The sequence below is a fragment of the Emys orbicularis genome, chromosome 5 (genome assembly GCF_028017835.1).
Source record: "Emys orbicularis isolate rEmyOrb1 chromosome 5, rEmyOrb1.hap1, whole genome shotgun sequence".
Taxonomy (NCBI): domain Eukaryota; kingdom Metazoa; phylum Chordata; order Testudines; family Emydidae; genus Emys; species Emys orbicularis.
Window position 1 is genome coordinate 27,415,862 of NC_088687.1, and position 18,611 is coordinate 27,434,472.

An 18,611-nucleotide genomic window follows, 5' to 3' on the forward strand; every position below is an offset into this window, starting at 1 on the left:
GAGATAAAACGTTACCAAATGGTTTTACTTTACAGTTTTATAGACCTTGGCTGAGTCTGCTGTGCTGAGAAATGTTCTGGTATAAAGATGCTTCTCATTTCATTCTACAGGGTGGCCACTTTGACCTGGCTGACAGAATGTTTCACAGTGTGCGTGAAGCCTGGTATTCAGCATCAAAGCACAACATGGCAGATGTAAAGGAACTCATCCCAGAATTCTTTTACCTCCCGGAGTTTCTGCTCAACTCCAATAACTTTGATCTAGGTAGGCAAAAGCTGCTGATCGCATTGTGTTATGAATGTGAAAACTGGTCCAGACATAAAACAAGTTCAGTAAAATGTATGTAACAAAGATTTATGTAACAGGGTAAGAAAATGGCAGATGGCTTACTGGAACTGAGCCTTAATTATCTTTTGATTATGGGAATATGTATTTCCCAATGCTGTGTGTTTATGAGCAATTATATAGGGAAATCTGGACAGTTCGTTTGTAACTCTTGACTTTTTCTTTTAGATGAATTAAGATGTTTTCTCAAACACCAAATACTCATTTTAACAACTCATATAAAACTGCATTTTAGAAATTAAATTGAACAATAAATTTATATTTCCAAGGGAAGCATTTTTGTTAGAACTCATACGTTCAGCAAATCCTGCTTTGGTAGGAGAATTTCTGATGACTGTTTTTCTGCCATATAATCTACCAGTCTTAAAGTAGTGTTTCAATATTCAGGCCAAATGTGTTTAAAGGACAGACATAACCTCGGGTTTGTATAATGTGTTTGTCCATTTTGATATTTAGACTTCTAGGAGTGAAGTTCTTTAAGGAAAAGTAGCTGAAAGTTTGATAGATCATTTCCACTGTTATTTATTTAACTGCAGTGAAATTTCACTGAACTGTTGGCAGATCACACCACTGAAAGATAAAATAACTGATGTGAGATAAATATTAGTTTTGCCATAGCATCATATTTTTTGTTATGAGATTAACTCTTTAGTTTTTCCAAATTCTATGCTGCAAATTCAATAACACGGATTACTAACCATCCGCATCTTTTAAAAATCAAAATCATTGGTGCAGAATATTTCCTAAGAGTTTAGAAGCTTGAACCAAGGATCTCTGACACTTTCAGACACAAGAACATAGCAATTACTGTACCTGTTTAGACATATGATTTTAGGGAAAGTTTCCTCTTAACCTTTATCGCAGGCTAGCTTATATTCTGAAACTCCCATTTCTATCCCTTTTCTATTTGTTTTTTCAACAAAATTGAAACTTCAGTGAGTAAAAGATTCAGGGTCCAGTTCTGCAAGCCTTATATATATTGAGTGGTATTTACAAGCATAATCCCATGAACTCAAGAGTGGGATTTTGTAGCACTTCTCAATGTGAATAAAGGTTGAAGAAACAGTCCTTCAAGGTTTACAGCAGAGGACACAGTATATGAATATATTCTGGTAGTTTAAAAAGTCTTCCTTATATGGAGAAAATGAATCATGGTGAGATTCTACCAGTGGGATGCCTTTTTACTGTTTGCTCTTATACCATTTCGTCTCAGGATTATTTTCCTCCATTATACAGCCTGTTGGCATATAAATCACTGAAAATGCACTGAATTCAGTAATTAGTAATTTGACACCTGCTAGTCCTCCCTTACTTAAAATCAGACAGGTTTAAACTTTCAAAAAGTGTAAAACTTTCAAAAAAGTGACCTGAAAGAAAGTCTACTAAAATGAACATCCAAAATGTCACTCCATCTGAGGAATTTATCTTCATATTCTGATATTTCTCATTTTGTATTTTTAAAACTTGTGCGTGTGTGTGTTTGAAAGGATGGAGTAGAGCTTTCTGAAGTTGTTTTTCAAAAAAAAAAACCCAGTCATTCAGTACAAGCCAAATATTCAGAAAGGATCCTGGTTGTGGTATGGCTGCAAGAGGCTGTTGCGTGGGCTGTTTCCATTATTCTACAAAGACATAATTCCTTACAAAGTATCTACCCTGTGGCACAGAACCGTTTAAATAGAAAATATAGCTATAGCAAGATGAAATTAAAGTTCTAAAAACCTCTTTATTAGGAAGGGCTAAAGACTTTGGCTTCTCTGTAGTGAAAACTATTAAGGTAACTGGACTATTATTCAAAATTCTCAGAAGGTTAGATAACCATCAAATAAATCCTCATAGCTAATAACCTATTAAACTTACTTTTAAAGGCGCATTGTTAAGGATGGGAAACTGAAATGATCTATTTTTATATATATATGCGCAAGGAACATATAATTCTGTCTCTCTACCCTGTTCCCTGAAATAACTTTAAGTGCCTTTATTTTATATTTTAAAAAATTACAACTAGTTCAAGCACTCTCACAAAACAACCCTATATAAAAAAATATATACATGATGGAGAAACATGTTTCTAGTAAGGTGACAACTTTCGGGCTTCTAAGGGGCTATAGAAACAACAGTAAAAAAAATGCTGAGAAATTTCTTGAAGCACTAACTATATAAAGCATGTGCCATTGTAACTGTAATATGATTTTTGTTTCTTCTCGTATTGAGATGCATCACTGTCTTTTTTGCTTTTAAAACTTCAATATATTTTGTAGGTTGCAAACAGAATGGTACTAAGCTTGGAGATGTGATACTTCCCCCATGGGCAAAGGGAGATCCTCGTGAATTTATTAGAGTTCATCGGGAGGTAATAAACATTTTAATAATGTAAAAAGCACAGAAAGTTTATTTGGACTTAAATACCAGTTTAGGGAGCTCAATGCATCCTTTGTCATCACTTTTCTATTCGATGTGCATCTTGGGGAGGTACCCTGTTATGCTGATGGACTAAAGAACCAATGGTCCTCCATTTGCTCTTGGTATCTGTATTGGCTGAGGCAGCTAATAAGGTGCTATTATACTGCTTTTCCTTTAAACATATCAAAAACTTTGTGTAATTTCATCCATCACAGTCAGATAATAGACTCAGTCAGTGACTATCTGCTCAGTTTAATGCATACATTTTGAATTACAGGCTTTGGAATGTGATTTTGTGAGCGCACATCTGCATGAATGGATTGACTTAATCTTTGGTTATAAACAGCAAGGCCCTGCTGCAGTAGAAGCTGTAAATGTCTTCCATCATCTCTTTTATGAGGGGCAAGTGGATATCTACAACATAAATGACCCATTAAAAGAGACAGCTACCATAGGATTCATTAATAACTTTGGGCAGATACCCAAACAGGTAAGGATGTTCTTTAACCTATTGTAACTATATGCCAGAAAATATTCAACTCCAAGCATTTCCAAACGCTTTCATATAAAAAGGCAATTCCAGTAAAAACATATATGGTATTTAAGTTTCTAATATGCATTTCTGTTCTTTGTCTGGAACTTAAGTTCAAGTTTTGTGGTTGTAAATACATTTGCAGAAATGCAGACTCAGTTACAGGTGAATCCATTCTCAAGCCGTTACATGCATCTAACATAAACTTTGGGTTTTGTCAGTAAGACTTGAGATTTCTCTCTTTTTCCTCATGCTCCAAAAGTAGAGGCAAGAGCTTATGGAGGAGCTTAAAAAAACAACAAATCATCAGAGAGCCAGTGTGTTACTGCAAAAGGGTAGTGCAGTATAAATTCTTCCCTGGCTTTTTGCTATGTGATAGAATACAGTTGCAACGTAGTGCACAGGAAGTTTAATTGTACAAGTTGTCTTGTAGCAAAATTAGGTAGGGATACATCACTTCCCTTTTTCTTTTTAACGTGGTTGCTTAGTTTTCTTTGGCATCTTCTCAGTCCCAGAAGCTGGGAATGGGCAACGGGATGGATCACTTGATGATTACCTGTTCTGTTCATTCCCTCTGGGGCACCTGGTATTGGCTACTGTCGAAGACAGGATACTGGGCTAGATGGACCTTTAGTCTGACCCAGGATGGCCATTCTTATGTTCTTCTTCTTTTGTACTGTAGCTGTTGAAAATAAATTATTAAATAATTGCTTTAAAAACATTGGTTCTGGCAGGGCTGGCATAAGTCACTAGCTAGAATTGAACTGGCAGAATTTAGAGGCAACCTTTAAAAACAAAAAGGATTGAAGCTTTGAAGGGTGGTGAAATTCTCTTTGAAAGGTCATTGTAAATTATTAAATACTTAAAAGCAAAGTTTATTGTATTTCCCTTGGATAAAGGAGTTTGGGTTTGCCAATAGGTACAATAAGTACCCCCTGAAAAGTTTCCTTTTGCTTTGTTACCATTAGGTGAGTCATTATTGATATCCGCAGGTATTTCCCATGCTTGGACTGGGGAATATACAAGTACTTTTAATACCTTCCCAAAGGTGGCAGAGGAATAGTGTAGGTTGCATCAGTCTGTCATATTTCAAAATCAGAAGTGCAGCAAACCCAACTGTCAGTATAGCAAAAATATATAGAAAACCAGTGAGGGGAAATTCCTCAATATTTTGAGTTTGGATAAGCATCCTAAAATGTGGATGCTAGTCTGGAACTTTGGATGGTCCCCACTAGACCAGGGGTGGGCAAATTTTTTGGCCTTAGGGCCATATCTGGGTATGGAAATTGTATGGCGGGCCATGAATGCTCATGGTTCTTGGCCAATGTGAGCTGCGGGGGTGGCGCTTGGAGCAGGGGCGGCGTGCGGAGCCCCTTGGCTCCCCCTACACATAGGAGCTAGAGGGGGAACATGCCACTGCTTCCGGGAGCCGCGCGGAGTCATGGCATGTGCCGAGCAGGGCAAGCCCCTGACCCCACTCCCCCCCTCAGGAGCTCGAGGGCCGGATTAAAATGTCTGAAGGGCCGGATGCGGCCCTCGTGCCATAGTTTGCCCACCCCTTCACTAGACCCCGTGCCTATCCCTCACATAATTGCCCCACTCCAGATGGGTCCTAATTGCCCTATTTTTTTCTTCTTGAAAAAATGCCTAATGAACTGCTAACCCAGTCTTTGTTCTTGAATCTTCCTCCAACATCTCTCCCTCACCTAGCTCTCATTGTTGGTTTTATATGTATTTTTGCTGTACTGACAGTGGGGCTTTTTCCTCTTATGTTTACCATCATCATGCTAGTGCTATATGTGGGACCAAAGAAGTAAGATTTAATAGATTTAGTTTAAGTCTGGTAGGAGAGAGATTTTTAAGAAGAGTCTTAAAATTTTATTGGATTTGAGGCCCTGATGTTAAGATGTCTATAATTAACAATTTATTAAATTTACAAGAAAGTACACACCGATGTGCTGCAGGGGCTGGCAGCCTCAAAAGCCCCCCAACTTCCTTGGTAAATTATCCTGGAAAGAATTACTGAACAGGTGGTGGCTGTGTAGTGACTGAAATGAAACAAAGCCAATATGAAAATAGTTTGCTCTCTCCTTTTCAGTATAATTTTAAAAGAAATTATGGCCATAAGGGAGGTTACAAGACATTTCTAAATAAAATGTTTATTATGTGAAAGTACATACAATACGTAGCATATATATAGTACCCACCATCAGAGAAATGGAGTATTTATATTGACTTTATATTTTGGTGAACATGGAGCATTTATGTCTTCACCTCTGATGGGCCATTTCCAACCACAGTCCAATTGCTTAACGTTGCTCAAGAGATCAGTGTTGACATGGAAGGTGGTAAACTTTGGAAAATTACTGACTCATCATCACACGATTGGCTGAGAACAATCATGAGGCAGAATCTGATTCTTCTGTGTCATCTGTAATCAACTCCTCCCTGCCCACTCAGACTTTTTTCTACCCATTGATTGTCTGTGTTATTCCAACAACGTGGCCTGGTGTTTGTGGGATATATTTATGTAGTTTAACTTTGAAAAAGTACCAGTTTGTAGTTCAGATTATAATAAATGTAGTAATATTCATAGATCTAAATTCATTTATCTAGCTTCCCTTCACAAAATTGCCCTCTGCTATTAGCTAGCAGTTTAGAGGTGGTCCTTAATCCAATGATACGTTGTTCCTACCCATTGAAACATGCACTTTTAAACTGGATATACCTTGGCCGACAGGGTTCAAAAGCTCAATCTTTATAGTAAGATATAGCTGCCTTACATACAAAGAACATACGTTCCAGAACACAGACTGCACTATAGAGGGAGCTGATTTTAATAACCTCAACAACAGAGAATTTTGCTCATTCATTCTGCATACTTTAAATGTAAAAATCCAACAATAGCAGTAAGTGAAAGGATGGAGAATAACTTATTTTTGCCCTGGATTTTTCAGCAGAGACTTCTGAAAACTAGATGCATTCTTCAATATCTGTTACCTGTATATTTATCATACTGATAGCAATATTATGATACTGCTGCATCAGCAGTTTGTTACAAAGCCAAAAGGAAGTTCTCTTTTTGTCTGAAATAAGAATGTAAAATCACTTTAAACAGCAACTTGGCTATTTTAATTGTTTTTTAAAAAGGAAAATCGCTCATTGCATTCTAGTTTGGGTTTGTATTTTTCTTGAATATTTAACAAAAACATTTATATAACATAAGAGGAACTTTATGTACATTTGCTAATTTATAGAATTTTTTTACAGTAAATCTGATACTGTTGGTAAACTTTAAAAGTCTTCACTGATGAGAATCTATAATCTTGTCACTAACTCGTGTTTTATTTCCTAACCCACATATTGCAGCTATTTAAAAAACCACACCCACCAAAGCGAGTTAGAAGCCGAATCAATGGAGAGGCAGTTGGAATGTCTGTCCCCCCAGGTTTCACAAGTGACAAGATCTTTTTTCATCATTTAGACAACCTGAGGCCTTCCCTTGCACCTGTAAAAGGTAAAACTCACCACAGTACTTACTCCTGGTCTCTTGCTAGAGTGTTCATAGTTCTTGCTAAATAAATGTTCCTTTTTCTGATTTTTCTTACCACTTGGGTTTCATACTCCACTAGAGCTCCAGATTTAACACTTCAATCCTCTAAGATTCCGAGAGGCCCCAATTCCACTTGCCTTAGGCCTTGTCTATGCAAGAAAGTTGTACCAATTTTAACTAAATTTAACTGTTTCATGGACAAGGCCTGAAGGGGAAAGAATGAGCCTTAAGCCACATCCTAAAAGTTAACACCTTGTGTTTAATTTCAACAAACTGTCTGAAACCATCAAGGGAAGCAAATTCCAGAGCTGAGAACCTGCTACTGAGGTGCCCCGCCTACAACCTAAAATGTTTAAATCTAGCGAGTGCCCCACGTAACCTCAGTTTTTGTGTGTTACCATGGGAGAAAAGTACTTTCTCAAGACTTCCAAGGAACATTTTGGGTACTGGCAATAGCACACAGAAGCAATAGTGTCATGTCCAGCTCATGTCTGGCTTTAATTTTTTCAACCACAAGAAGATAGTAAAATTATCAAAATAGTTAATAACTCATTTTTAAATTTAATTGGGTTCGTACTGATGTGTTCTAAAATATTCATTAATAAATTATATTTAGCACGTATATCATGTTTTCCAGCTGAAGATATTAAACACTTTACAAACATTAACTCGCTGTGAGTTAGGTAAGGGATATTATAGTGATCACTTCATTCACGATTGAAAAGCTCCACCTCTGGGGTAGAAAAGGAGCAGCTGATTAACAGAGCACAGCAACATTATACTGTCACCTAAGAGAGCAAGTGAAGAATAGCCATCTCTATTTGAAAATGCTAGGCAGGCAGACTATAATTATCAAATTTGAAATGTGGCATATGAAATTATTTGGCTGGGATTTTAGAATCAATGTTTTTGATGTACAAAAAAATATCATGTCCTCTTTAATGACCAGAAGTGTTCAGGCTCTTACTTCTATGTTTTGTCTGAAAGACCACATGATATAATATAAGCAGTGTGCGATTTCAGTTTCTATGGTGCATCATGGTATTTGTACTGTGATCAGAGGGGGCTGTCACATAATTACAAACAATATTATACAGTGAGGCTTATGTAATGGTTGTGCTTTTGTGTGTTTGCAGTAACATAAAACACATTGTTGTTTGTTATTCAGAACTCAAGGAGCCTGTGGGACAGATAGTTTGCACAGATAAAGGAATTCTGGCAGTAGAGCAAAATAAGGTTCTCATTCCACCTACCTGGAATAAAACTTTTGCTTGGGGCTATGCGGACCTCAGCTGTAGACTGGGAACCTATGAGTCGGACAAGGTTTGTGATCTGAATTTTAAGTTTTCCTGATGTTCTAGTATGTGTTCTTTACTAAAATCTAACTCTGAAAATATATTGTACATACAAGGGAAAGAATTTTGTCTGTGCTGTATTTATGCTGAAGTCTTCACCTGAAGAATGATAGGAAAATCAAGTTTACCTATTGCTACTAAAAAGTTAATTTCCATAATACAATGAACAAGAACGAACTGCAGGGTTTCTACAGTAAATCTACAGTATCCGGTGTGGCACCATCTTGTGGCAGAAATTGGCGCTGAAGGTAGTAGAATGAAAACCCAAAGGAGAGAGAGACTTTCTCCTGAGTAAACTAGGGGCCAAAAATTGAAGATCAGACTCGCTTTTTATTTAATTCTTACTCAGGCAAATTCCCATTTACGGCAAGAAGAGTAATGTAACACTCTCTTGAGAAAACTGCAACCTGCTAAGGTTAGGCAGGTGGTGAGATGCAACTGATGCTCCTGATTGGCTTAAGAATTGTACACATCCTATTTTTTTGTTTCACTTGTTTCTTTCATACTCCTATTTTGTCTTGTCTTCTAGATTGTTAGCTCACTGGGGCAGCGACGGTTATTTCTTGTACATTAATGAGTACCTAGCATAATAGGCTCGATCTGGTAGCCTTGCCTGTTAAATGATATAGATGCAGGATTTGGCCCTGGCAAGGAACCTGATCCCTAAAATCCGGGTCAGGATCCAGATTTCTTAACGTTCAGGCGCATCTGATTGGCTCTTGTTCAGGCCTGTTTCGGCCAAAAACAACCCTTTTGTGTGCTGCTGGAGAAGTGGTTAGTATTGCCTGATAATGGCTACTAGTCTGGGAATTGCAGCAGGATAGGTGGGGAGTTGAGAGCAGGAAAACAACTGTTTTAACTGCAAGCGCCAGTGCTCATTGGGAACAAATATGTAATGTTCTCACTATATGCTTTGGCATTGTTTCCAATTTAATTGCATGATAAACATTTAGTATAGATTAATCTTAAATCCTAAACAGTTGTAAATTGTGTTGTTTGTTTCTTGGCATTCAAACTATGTAAATAATTTTTTTTTAACTGAAGTTACTTGCATATATTTCTTCTGACCCAACTTTTGAGTTCAGTTATCAGTGGAAAAAGATCAGTTAAATGACAGTGACTGTGCTGAAGTTTCCTTGAAAAGACTAATGCTAACAACAACAAACTTGCAAGACTAGATGTATGCCTCCTTCACTTTCTGTATGCCTTCTTCACTTTGTCTTTATTTTTTATTTTGTAGGCAGTGATTGTTTATGAATGTTTGTCAGAATGGGGACAGATTCTGTGTGCAATCTGTCCAAACCCCAAACTGGTCATCACTGGAGGAATAAGCACGGTGGTTTGTGTGTGGGAGATGGGCACCTCCAAAGAAAAAGCTAAAACACTCACTCTGAAACAGGTAAAAAATAAATAAATAAAATCATGTTCCAAGGTCAGAGGAAGAAGGGAGGGGACTCAGTGGCTCCACATTGCAGTAGAACTTCCAACTGAACAGATTACCATTCTAGAGTCACTGATTAAAACCACTCTGGAGCTGAAACAGTAGCTTGCTTTAAAAAGAACCCCAAGCAAAAAGTGTTTTTGGGGGGGTGAAAATATGAAGGTATTTTGTCACTGGAAAGTGTTCCTGTGGGCGGGGAGAGAACACTTTTCTGAAATACTGCATGGTGTGTAATCACCAATTTTTTAACCTATTTGCACAAATAGCATCCAGCAACTTGCAAAATTCACAGATAGACTCTCCAATACCACTTGAATTGTCAGACCCCTTTTACTGAAATCTTTTACTCCTTCTCCTCAAAATTTGACATTTTCTACTTAACTGAAAATAATGGTTTTAGGGCAAAAACCTGGTAGTGCTGTGTTGGGGGAGCAGGGTGTATTTGCTTAGAAAAGTTTTATGATGTTTCTTGCTTTGTTGCCTCAGTACATTGCTTTTTGGATAACATACTTAGACTAAGCCAACTATCTCTAAGTTAGCATAAAATCTCCTGCACCACTGAATCAACTCCCAAGTGTTGTACAAATGGTATTTCATAGTTCTAGGTAACTCATCTTTATAACCAGGAGTGTTTCATGAGGTACAATTTAACTAACTTGTGAGAACAAATACACAAGTTAGTTAAAATAACTTTCATTTGCTACTAGAGTATGGTGTGTAACACTCATTATCCAAAGCCATAGCCTGAGTGGCCATTTTACTACTTTGGTGATGACTGTGGTACACCAACTCCTAGCAGTGCACAGCTGGGATCCCTACAGGAAAAGATCATATTTCCTCTAGTCTCTGCTGCTTCAGGCTGGGCAATCTAGAGCACTAGAAAAGCTACCTTTTAAGTTAACTAAAAACCTGAATCAAGAGCTGTTCTTGGGCTCTTGTTTGGATAACAGTAAGATGTAAAGGCAGGAGTGTTTTCAGAGGAGAAAATTACTCTTCTGATCTTCCCCTGCTTCCATTTTGCCAGCTGCTTTTTCAGTCACAGTTTATGGCCCAAAGTTCCTTTTTAACTAATTTTCTATTATAATAATTAAATAGGGAGCTATCTAATATTCACAGTTGAGCTATATTATAGGAAATTTTAAATGGCCACTGGAACATACACTGATACTGAAAATAGACAGCTGAGATCCTGGTATGGGCTTGGAGGAAGCAGAAGGGGTCAAACTTTTTTAAAATAATAAAACGAGGGGAGAGAAATGTGTTTAACTTTCCCTGGAGTTTTCTTGTGTGTGTCTGTTAGGAACTGTGTTTCATTGTGGAAGGCTATTTCACAAAACCTCTATAAACTGAATAGGGTGTGCGTTTGTTTTTTAAATGAATGAGCTCATACTGTGTATATGTCATATATGTATGTGCAATCAACTGCGCCCTGTTGAGTATTACTAGATTATTGGTGCAGTTCTCAGGTGAACCACACCCTCAAGGTGTGTGCTAGTAGCCTAATAATGTGTCTTGTTATGAGTCTGTACTAAAGGCAATTATGCAAGAAACTGAATAAAATAGTCAGAATGTTATGGTTGACAATTTGCAGTATACTGTAAAACCCTTCTTTTTTAAATACTCCTATTATCTGAAATCCATTTATATCTTAAACATGTATCATTTGCTTTTTGAAAGTCCCAGTGTATCTAAATAAATTCTCCATTCCATTTGTATGAATTGATGTACTGTAGTGAATTCCTGTGCTTAAAATATATACTCTGTGCTGCGCCTCATAGATTCCAAAGCCATCTAGTCTGACCTCCTGTTTAACACAGGCCATAGAAATTCCCCAAAATAATCCCTAGAGCAGATCTTTTAGAAAAACATCCAATCTTGATTTTTAAATTGTCAGTGATTTTTGTTTGGTTTTGTTCTTAGGCATTGCTTGGTCATACTGATACTGTCACATGCTCAACAGCATCACTAGCTTATCACATAATTGTGAGTGGATCACGTGACCGTACCTGCATCATATGGGATTTGAACAAATTATCATTTCTAACACAGCTCCGAGGTCACAGGGCTCCAGTTTCAGCACTTTGTATAAATGAATTAACGGTAAGAACCAATACACTGCATGATGTATGTTCAGAAACTTAAACATTTGTATCATAACTAAGACTTTCCTAAACTGTTTTTCTGACAAGATAACAAAAGGCTTTTTCATGCAGGTCAATCCAATTTCTTTTTTAATTGATTTTATTTGAATGTGTGCACACAAGAGTTCCAAAACATGTACATATCTACAGCATTGTTGATTTAAGTCCTTTTTATACTGTTACATATTTTAAGCAGAACCATATATTGTTCAAACAAAAGGAAAGCATAAAACTCTTCAGTGGCTTTGGGGATATTTGTACAACTTACTCCCAAAAGCCATGTAACTGGCTGCTTCCAAACCACCTAATGAAATTTGGACCCTAGTGAAAATGTGAAATGCTTGTTGAGCAGTGTAGTCCAAAAGAGGAATATTCGTGCAGTGAAGGGAGTCTATTCAATCATAAAGAAAGGGCAACATATCATAAAATCCTATAGTATTGAAATAGCAACTACCATGACCTATCCCTCTGCATGATGTAGTAGTGAAGATTGCTCTGTTATAAGCATCAACCCTGAGATACTAAGGGCCTGTCTTCACTGCAGTGTTAGCTTGGGGTATAACTCGAGTGTTGCTCCTAACCTGATTCCTGTCCCCACACACACAGCTTTAGTTGGAGTTTAGTGCTAGGGTAACGCAAGGTAACTTAGAGTGAAAACAAGCCTGAACTCCTTTTTAAGCAAGATAACAAGTAAGGGTTAATGTAGTATAAAGCTGCAAGCCAGAAAAGGAAGCTCCATAGGTTGGGACATGTAAAACTAGACTGGACAAGGTACTGAACATGTACTGATGTGAATAGTCCTGTCATGAAAGATGTTGGGCTCGAGATCAAATCAACTTACTACATTACCTACATATCATAGGTCTCCGTGAGGTTTGTATTTCTCTGACATAGGTTTTCAAAAATGGATGCCCTAAAGTTAGGCTCCCTAAGCCTGTATTTAAGTACCTAAATCAGAGGTCTGCTGGGTGCTCAACACTTCAGAAAATCAGGATACCTCTTCAAATGTCTAAATATGGATTAGGAGTCTAAACTTTAAGCACCCATTAAAAAAAAATCTTATCCTATGTTTCTGCTCAAATGAAGTATCTTTGTAAATGCCCAAAATCCCGCTTGAAATTTAAAGGATTTGGGTTTTGTTCTCTTTGTCAGGGTGATATTGTGTCATGTGCTGGCACTTACATCCATGTGTGGAGTATTAATGGAAACCCTGTTGTGAGCGTGAACACTTTCACTGGGCGGAGCCAGCAAATCCTATGCTGCTGCGTGTCTGAGATGAACGAGTGGGATACACAGAACGTCATAGTGACAGGACATTCAGACGGAGTGGTCCGAGTAAGTAGCAGGAGTCTCTGCTTAGGTACTCGCACTAGGGGTCGTCCAGGGATTTAAAATAACATTGAAGTTGCAGAGAAAGTATAGATGTAAACTGCAGAGAGACACAGCCCTTTCTGGACTGACAGTCTGTAGCACGCTGGTTTTTTTTCCTTCTGCTTTTTGATGCGTGTGTGGTGACGTGATAATTGACAGCTATCAGTGTCTGTGTTTTTAAATTTTAACTCCTTTCCAGTCTGTTTTGGTTACTGCTGAACTACTTTTCTGCCTGAAGACTAAGGAGCTCATTCCCTAATTTTTTTTGCAAGACTTCAGTGGGCCAGTTTTTCTTGCAGAAGGAGAGAGCTAGTAGCAGCTCTGTATCTCCACTTGCAACACTCCTGTTTTGTTGCAATCCCTAAGCAGAGACTTGCTCATGTCAAATTGCCATAGGTGGTGACTTTTTCATGAAAACTGGGCTGATGCTGCAGAATTCATTCATTTGCGATCCAGGTTTGATTTCCAAAGGTGGGAACCCATTGTGGTACCTACCCCCTAAAAAGTGGATTTATAGTGTAAATGGTGATGGGCAATGTGGATAGTCTGCTCTTATACTGTGACTTAATTCATAAAGTATTTTATAGGCAGCCTATAAAGATATAAATGTTTTATCTTATGCTTCTCTTCCTCTGTCTCCCCCTCCCACACCAAAGTTCTGGCGGATGGAATTTTTGCAAGTACCTGAAACACCAGCTCCCGAGCCTGTGGAGATCCTGGAAATGCAAGAGGATTGTCCAGAAGCACAAATAGGTGTTTTGCTTTTGTTTTGTTTAATTGTCTCAGTACTTCGGTAAAATACTATAGCTGTAAAACACAGGAATGGTGATACACATTTTAGACCATGGTACAGCACACATTTTGTGTCTACTAATAGAGAGAGGACTTGATTCTCCTTTCACACCTGTGTAATTCCATTGACTTCAATGGTTACTCCTGTTTTATACATGGGATAATACAGGGGTGGCCAACCTGAGCCTGAGAAGGAGCCATAACTTACCAATGTACATTTCCAAAGAGCCACAGTAATAGGTCAGCAGCCCCCCCATCAGCTGCCACCCTATCCCTCCCCACACTGCCCGATCAGCTGTTTTGTGGCATGCAGGAGGCTCTGGGGGGGAGGGGGAGGAGCAAGGGCACAGCAGGCTCAGGGGAGGGGGCAGGAAGAGGTGGAGTGGGGGCAGAGCCAGGGGTTGGAAAGTTGGCGCCTGTAGCTCCAGCCCCAGAGTCGGTGCCTATACAAGGAACCGCATATTAACCTCTGAAGAGCCACATGTGGCCATCCTGGGTTAATATAAAAAATCCAGCTCATATTATCTGATCCCTTTGTGCAGTTTCCACTGTTAACGGTGGATGTATTAAAAAAACCCAATAACAGTTAATCATTTCCTTCCCTATAAACAGGAACATAAGATACCTGAGCCAAAACCTATTCATAGAGCATACTTTTTTTTTAAGAAAGCAGAGTTACACTACTGGGAGCAGATACTATTCTTGTCTTCACAAATAATTCAGTGCACACTAACTATGGCCATTTTCTTGATGGCTATCTTTTCATCTTCATATTCAAAATAAATGTTAGATTAAGATGTCTTGTGAGATCAAATGTAAGTACCCCCTGCGTAAAAGTAACTAAAGTCTCTAACTGTAGGTACTCTAAGGGACATTTGAATAAATCTGAATTTAAAGTAATTGTCAGGGTTGTTTATTAAACTGAACTTTTCACCTGCCAGGACTTTATCATATCCACATGCATTTTCCATTAACCCCTCACCCTAATTATACAACAGTGCCTAGCATTCACTGTAAAAAATGCTACAAACATAGCCCGTTGAAATAAGAGTAGGCAGCTGGGAGCTTAGACATGGGGTTTTTTTAATACTGATTTTAAAACTTTAGTTCACCTTTAATAGTCATTCTAATCTCGGTAGTTCTGTATCATGCCAGCTGTAAACTACTGAAATTATCGCTCCTGTTTCTTTTTCCGTCAAGCATTATGTGGTATGTACATGTAAAATAATGAATTTTTTAAATACAGGATTTAGAACTGTAAAATTCAGGGTTGGGGTGGTGCATGTTCCGGTAAGTGGTTGCTGCTTTTATGCTACAATGATAGGATGGGAAAATAAATTCTTATCACACACAAGAGACTCACAAAAGAGTCATAAAGGATGATGATGATGATACTGAAAGAGCAATGTCTTCCCTGACACAGCCTGCAGCCTCAGTTTGGCTGAATTAGATTTGGAAGAGTGTAACTAAGTTTTAGATCTTGGGGTAGAAATCCAGGGAAAGAGATGAGTGGAATTTTCAAAATCACTGAAGTGATTTAGTAGCACAAATACCATTGGAAGTCAATTAAGCATTTTTGAAAATCTGATCCAGTATCTCTCGAGAAATGGTATTTCCAGGCAATTAGCAGAGTGTAGGTAATCTTGTAGTTTTATGGGGTGAATATTCAGTGGGACACAGATTAGCTGTATGATAGCCACTGATATGGGTCACATATAGCTAGAACCCTGCACTGCTTTGATGATATACCTGTCTGTGATGACCTCAGTTACACCCACTAGGTTCTTCTGTAGATGTTGCAGCAATGCAACTTTATAAAAGAATGAGATCTAACTACTTCTGTTGTGCTAACTTCTTCTATTCTCTTGTGCCATATAAAATAGGGCAGGAAGCCCAAGATGAGGACAGCAGTGACTCTGAAGCAGATGATCAGTGTATCAGTCAGGACACTAAACCACGGGAGAGCCAGAGTCAACCAAACAGCACCAGCCACAGGCCTGTACCATCATCATCCAGGGCGACAGCAGCATGGTCAGCAGACAGTGGCTCCGATGACTCAAGACGTTGGTCAGACCAGCTCAGCTTGGATGAGAAAGATGGCTTTATCTTTGTGAACTATTCTGAGGGGCAAACTAAAGTGCATCCCCATGCTCAGGTTAACCACCCAAACCCAAACCATGTAGAAGTACGGCACTACAGCAAACTTAAACCAGGTACATGAAATGAGAATCACATTCTCCCTTATTTAACTCTGTGTTGTAAACAATGCGCCTTAAGGCTGTATGCTTCTGTTCCTGCTGCATTAGGCACTCTGAGTTAAAGCATGAAAGTTTTGCAGACAGAAGCCCTGAATTTTCTTTTCTGGTTAGTTAGTCATAACTCAAAAATTGACAGTAAAGGGTGTCACTTGTAGTACATTAAGGTGCATGTTATTTCAGCTCTTCATGCAAAGCAGTGTTTCCCAAATTTTTGAAGACTTGAGTCCATCTTACAGAAAAAGTGAAATCAGTCATGGCTCTGCAGCCCTGCCCTGTGGTGCTAAAAGCCTACCTGGGTATTTTAATTCATACCTCCTCTGTGTCAGTGTCCTTTCTTTGGCTAGACCTTTGCATCTCCTCCTCTCCCTTTGGGAAACACTGGTGTAGAGCTTCATAATAGGATAAGTCCTCTCCTTTCTTATGTGCAGTGAAACAGATTAAAATGTTGACAAAGTATCATCAGTCAGGCATAGACCTGTATTGGAGACATGCTGCCCGGGGGGCCACTCCAGGAAGATTGTTCCTTCTCCCTACCCACATACTCTCATGGGGATAGGATACAATCTGGTGTGTGATGACAAAGCAATAGCGAGAGGACTGTTCTTTTTTCCTGCCCACTTCTAGGATACAGATGGGAGCGTCAGTTAGTATTTAGAAGCAAACTAACTATGCACACAGCATTTGATCGCAAAGACAACGCACATCCAGCAGAGATCACAGCACTAGGCATCTCAAAGTGAGTAACCCAAACACTGTTGCTTAAGATGGTTTTTCAAAATGAATGAGTTTGGGTGGGTGGATTGGGGGGGGGGCCTACATTCTGTTACTCTTTAAGATACAGTGAAAACCTGACAGAAGAGCACCATTTAGAACTGGTTTATTCCAGTACTGGAATAAAAAGCACATCGCTGAAAACCGGATTCATTATAACTAATACAGCTTGTAGTTATGCCCTCTCATAATTGTATTCCCCAGTAAGACCAGGCTAATTTGTGTTTGCCATCTCTGTTGGTCTCAGTTTAATATTTGGTATGAACAAGTCATTGACATGTACAGCACATAGGTGATGAGATTGTAACGGTGAACAAACCTGGTATGATGTGGCTAGAATGTCCATTCCTGTTCTTGCAGGGACCATAGCAGGATTCTAGTAGGCGATGGTCGAGGAAGAGTGTTCAGCTGGTCTGTGAGTGATCAACCTGGCCGGTCTGCAGCTGACCATTGGGTGAAAGATGAGGGAGGAGACAGCTGTTCGGGCTGTTCAGTCCGATTTTCTCTCACGGAAAGACGTCACCATTGCAGAAACTGTGGACAACTCTTCTGTCAGAAGTAAGCAGTCATTCGTTTTCCTTGTACAAAGCACCCTAGCAGGAGAGTGTTAAAAAGTGAAAATGTAGGTTTCTTAATAAAAAAAAAAAATTATGAAAACACTACCTGTGTCACAATTTTAATGGAAATAGTTGGAAAAAAACAGGGCCCATCCGTCTTTTTTAAATCATTAATGCAGCAGCAGCTTGATTAAAAATTGAACTAGCAACTTTAAATCCCACTTGTTTTATGGAAAAGCACACAAGCTGTATTTTCTTCAACTAGAATTACTATCTTAACTCCATATATGGAGCACTTAAGCCATGCATTGGAATATGATTAACAATACGTTTCTAAAACAGTCACAAATTGATGCAACCCTTGGAAATGGACACAGCTTATATCTATACAAAGACTGTTCGGACTAGTCCTTATTAAAACTATTCTTGTAGTCTCTAAGGTGCCACAAGTACTCCTGTTATTTTTGAGGATACAGACTAACACGGCTGCTACTCTGAAACCTATTCTTGTAGTGGTTTTGTACAGTCACTGCACAAACAAAGGTCCAGGTGTTCTATTCCCAATGCAATTGTGCTATATTTTTTAAGCTAGTTTCCTCTCCTCCTCCCGCCCCCCAGCTTGTCTTTGGTCCCTGCTGTGACTAACTGTAAGATATTTTAGGACTATAAATAAGAGGGTGTGGTTAGGGGAAGAACACTTACAATTTTATTTTCCTCTTTCAGGTGCAGTCGATTTCAATCTGAAATCAAGCGTTTGAAAATCTCATCACCAGTGAGAGTCTGTCAGACCTGTTACTACAACCTGCAACATGAGAGGGGTTTTGAGGAGGGGCCTAGAAATTAATGAGGCTTTGACACAAACTAAAGACTCTGCAGGATCCCAATTCAGCCCCACAGTAACTCACTGAATTAATTACAGAATCGTGCAGTGAATTTCGAAGGGATTAGAATATTGTCCGTTTACACTTATCTTTGTACTGTGTTAAGTACTGAAAGAAAAAGGGATCATTGATTTCATTTATGTTGATTGAAATTATACAGCTAGCAAATAAATAGTCAAATGGGCAGCAAGCACCAGAAAGACAGGATTGGTAG

The 18,611-nt window shown here is 38.7% G+C and overlaps 1 protein-coding gene across 1 annotated transcript in view; it reads left to right on the forward strand.

The window, feature by feature from the left end:
• Positions 1-18,360, forward strand: part of WDFY3 (WD repeat and FYVE domain containing 3) — a 241,607-nt gene extending 223,247 nt beyond the window's left edge. Inside the window, exons 54-66 of the mRNA XM_065404726.1 lie at positions 111-264; positions 2,604-2,695; positions 3,023-3,235; positions 6,647-6,794; positions 7,999-8,153; positions 9,426-9,584; positions 11,547-11,726; positions 12,920-13,102; positions 13,795-13,891; positions 15,814-16,143; positions 16,813-16,924; positions 17,320-17,517; positions 18,240-18,360. Of these exons, the coding sequence (XP_065260798.1) occupies positions 111-264; positions 2,604-2,695; positions 3,023-3,235; positions 6,647-6,794; positions 7,999-8,153; positions 9,426-9,584; positions 11,547-11,726; positions 12,920-13,102; positions 13,795-13,891; positions 15,814-16,143; positions 16,813-16,924; positions 17,320-17,517; positions 18,240-18,360 (2,142 nt within the window). The remainder of the gene's footprint in view (positions 1-110; positions 265-2,603; positions 2,696-3,022; positions 3,236-6,646; positions 6,795-7,998; positions 8,154-9,425; positions 9,585-11,546; positions 11,727-12,919; positions 13,103-13,794; positions 13,892-15,813; positions 16,144-16,812; positions 16,925-17,319; positions 17,518-18,239) is intronic.
• Positions 18,361-18,611: the final 251 nt, after the last annotated feature.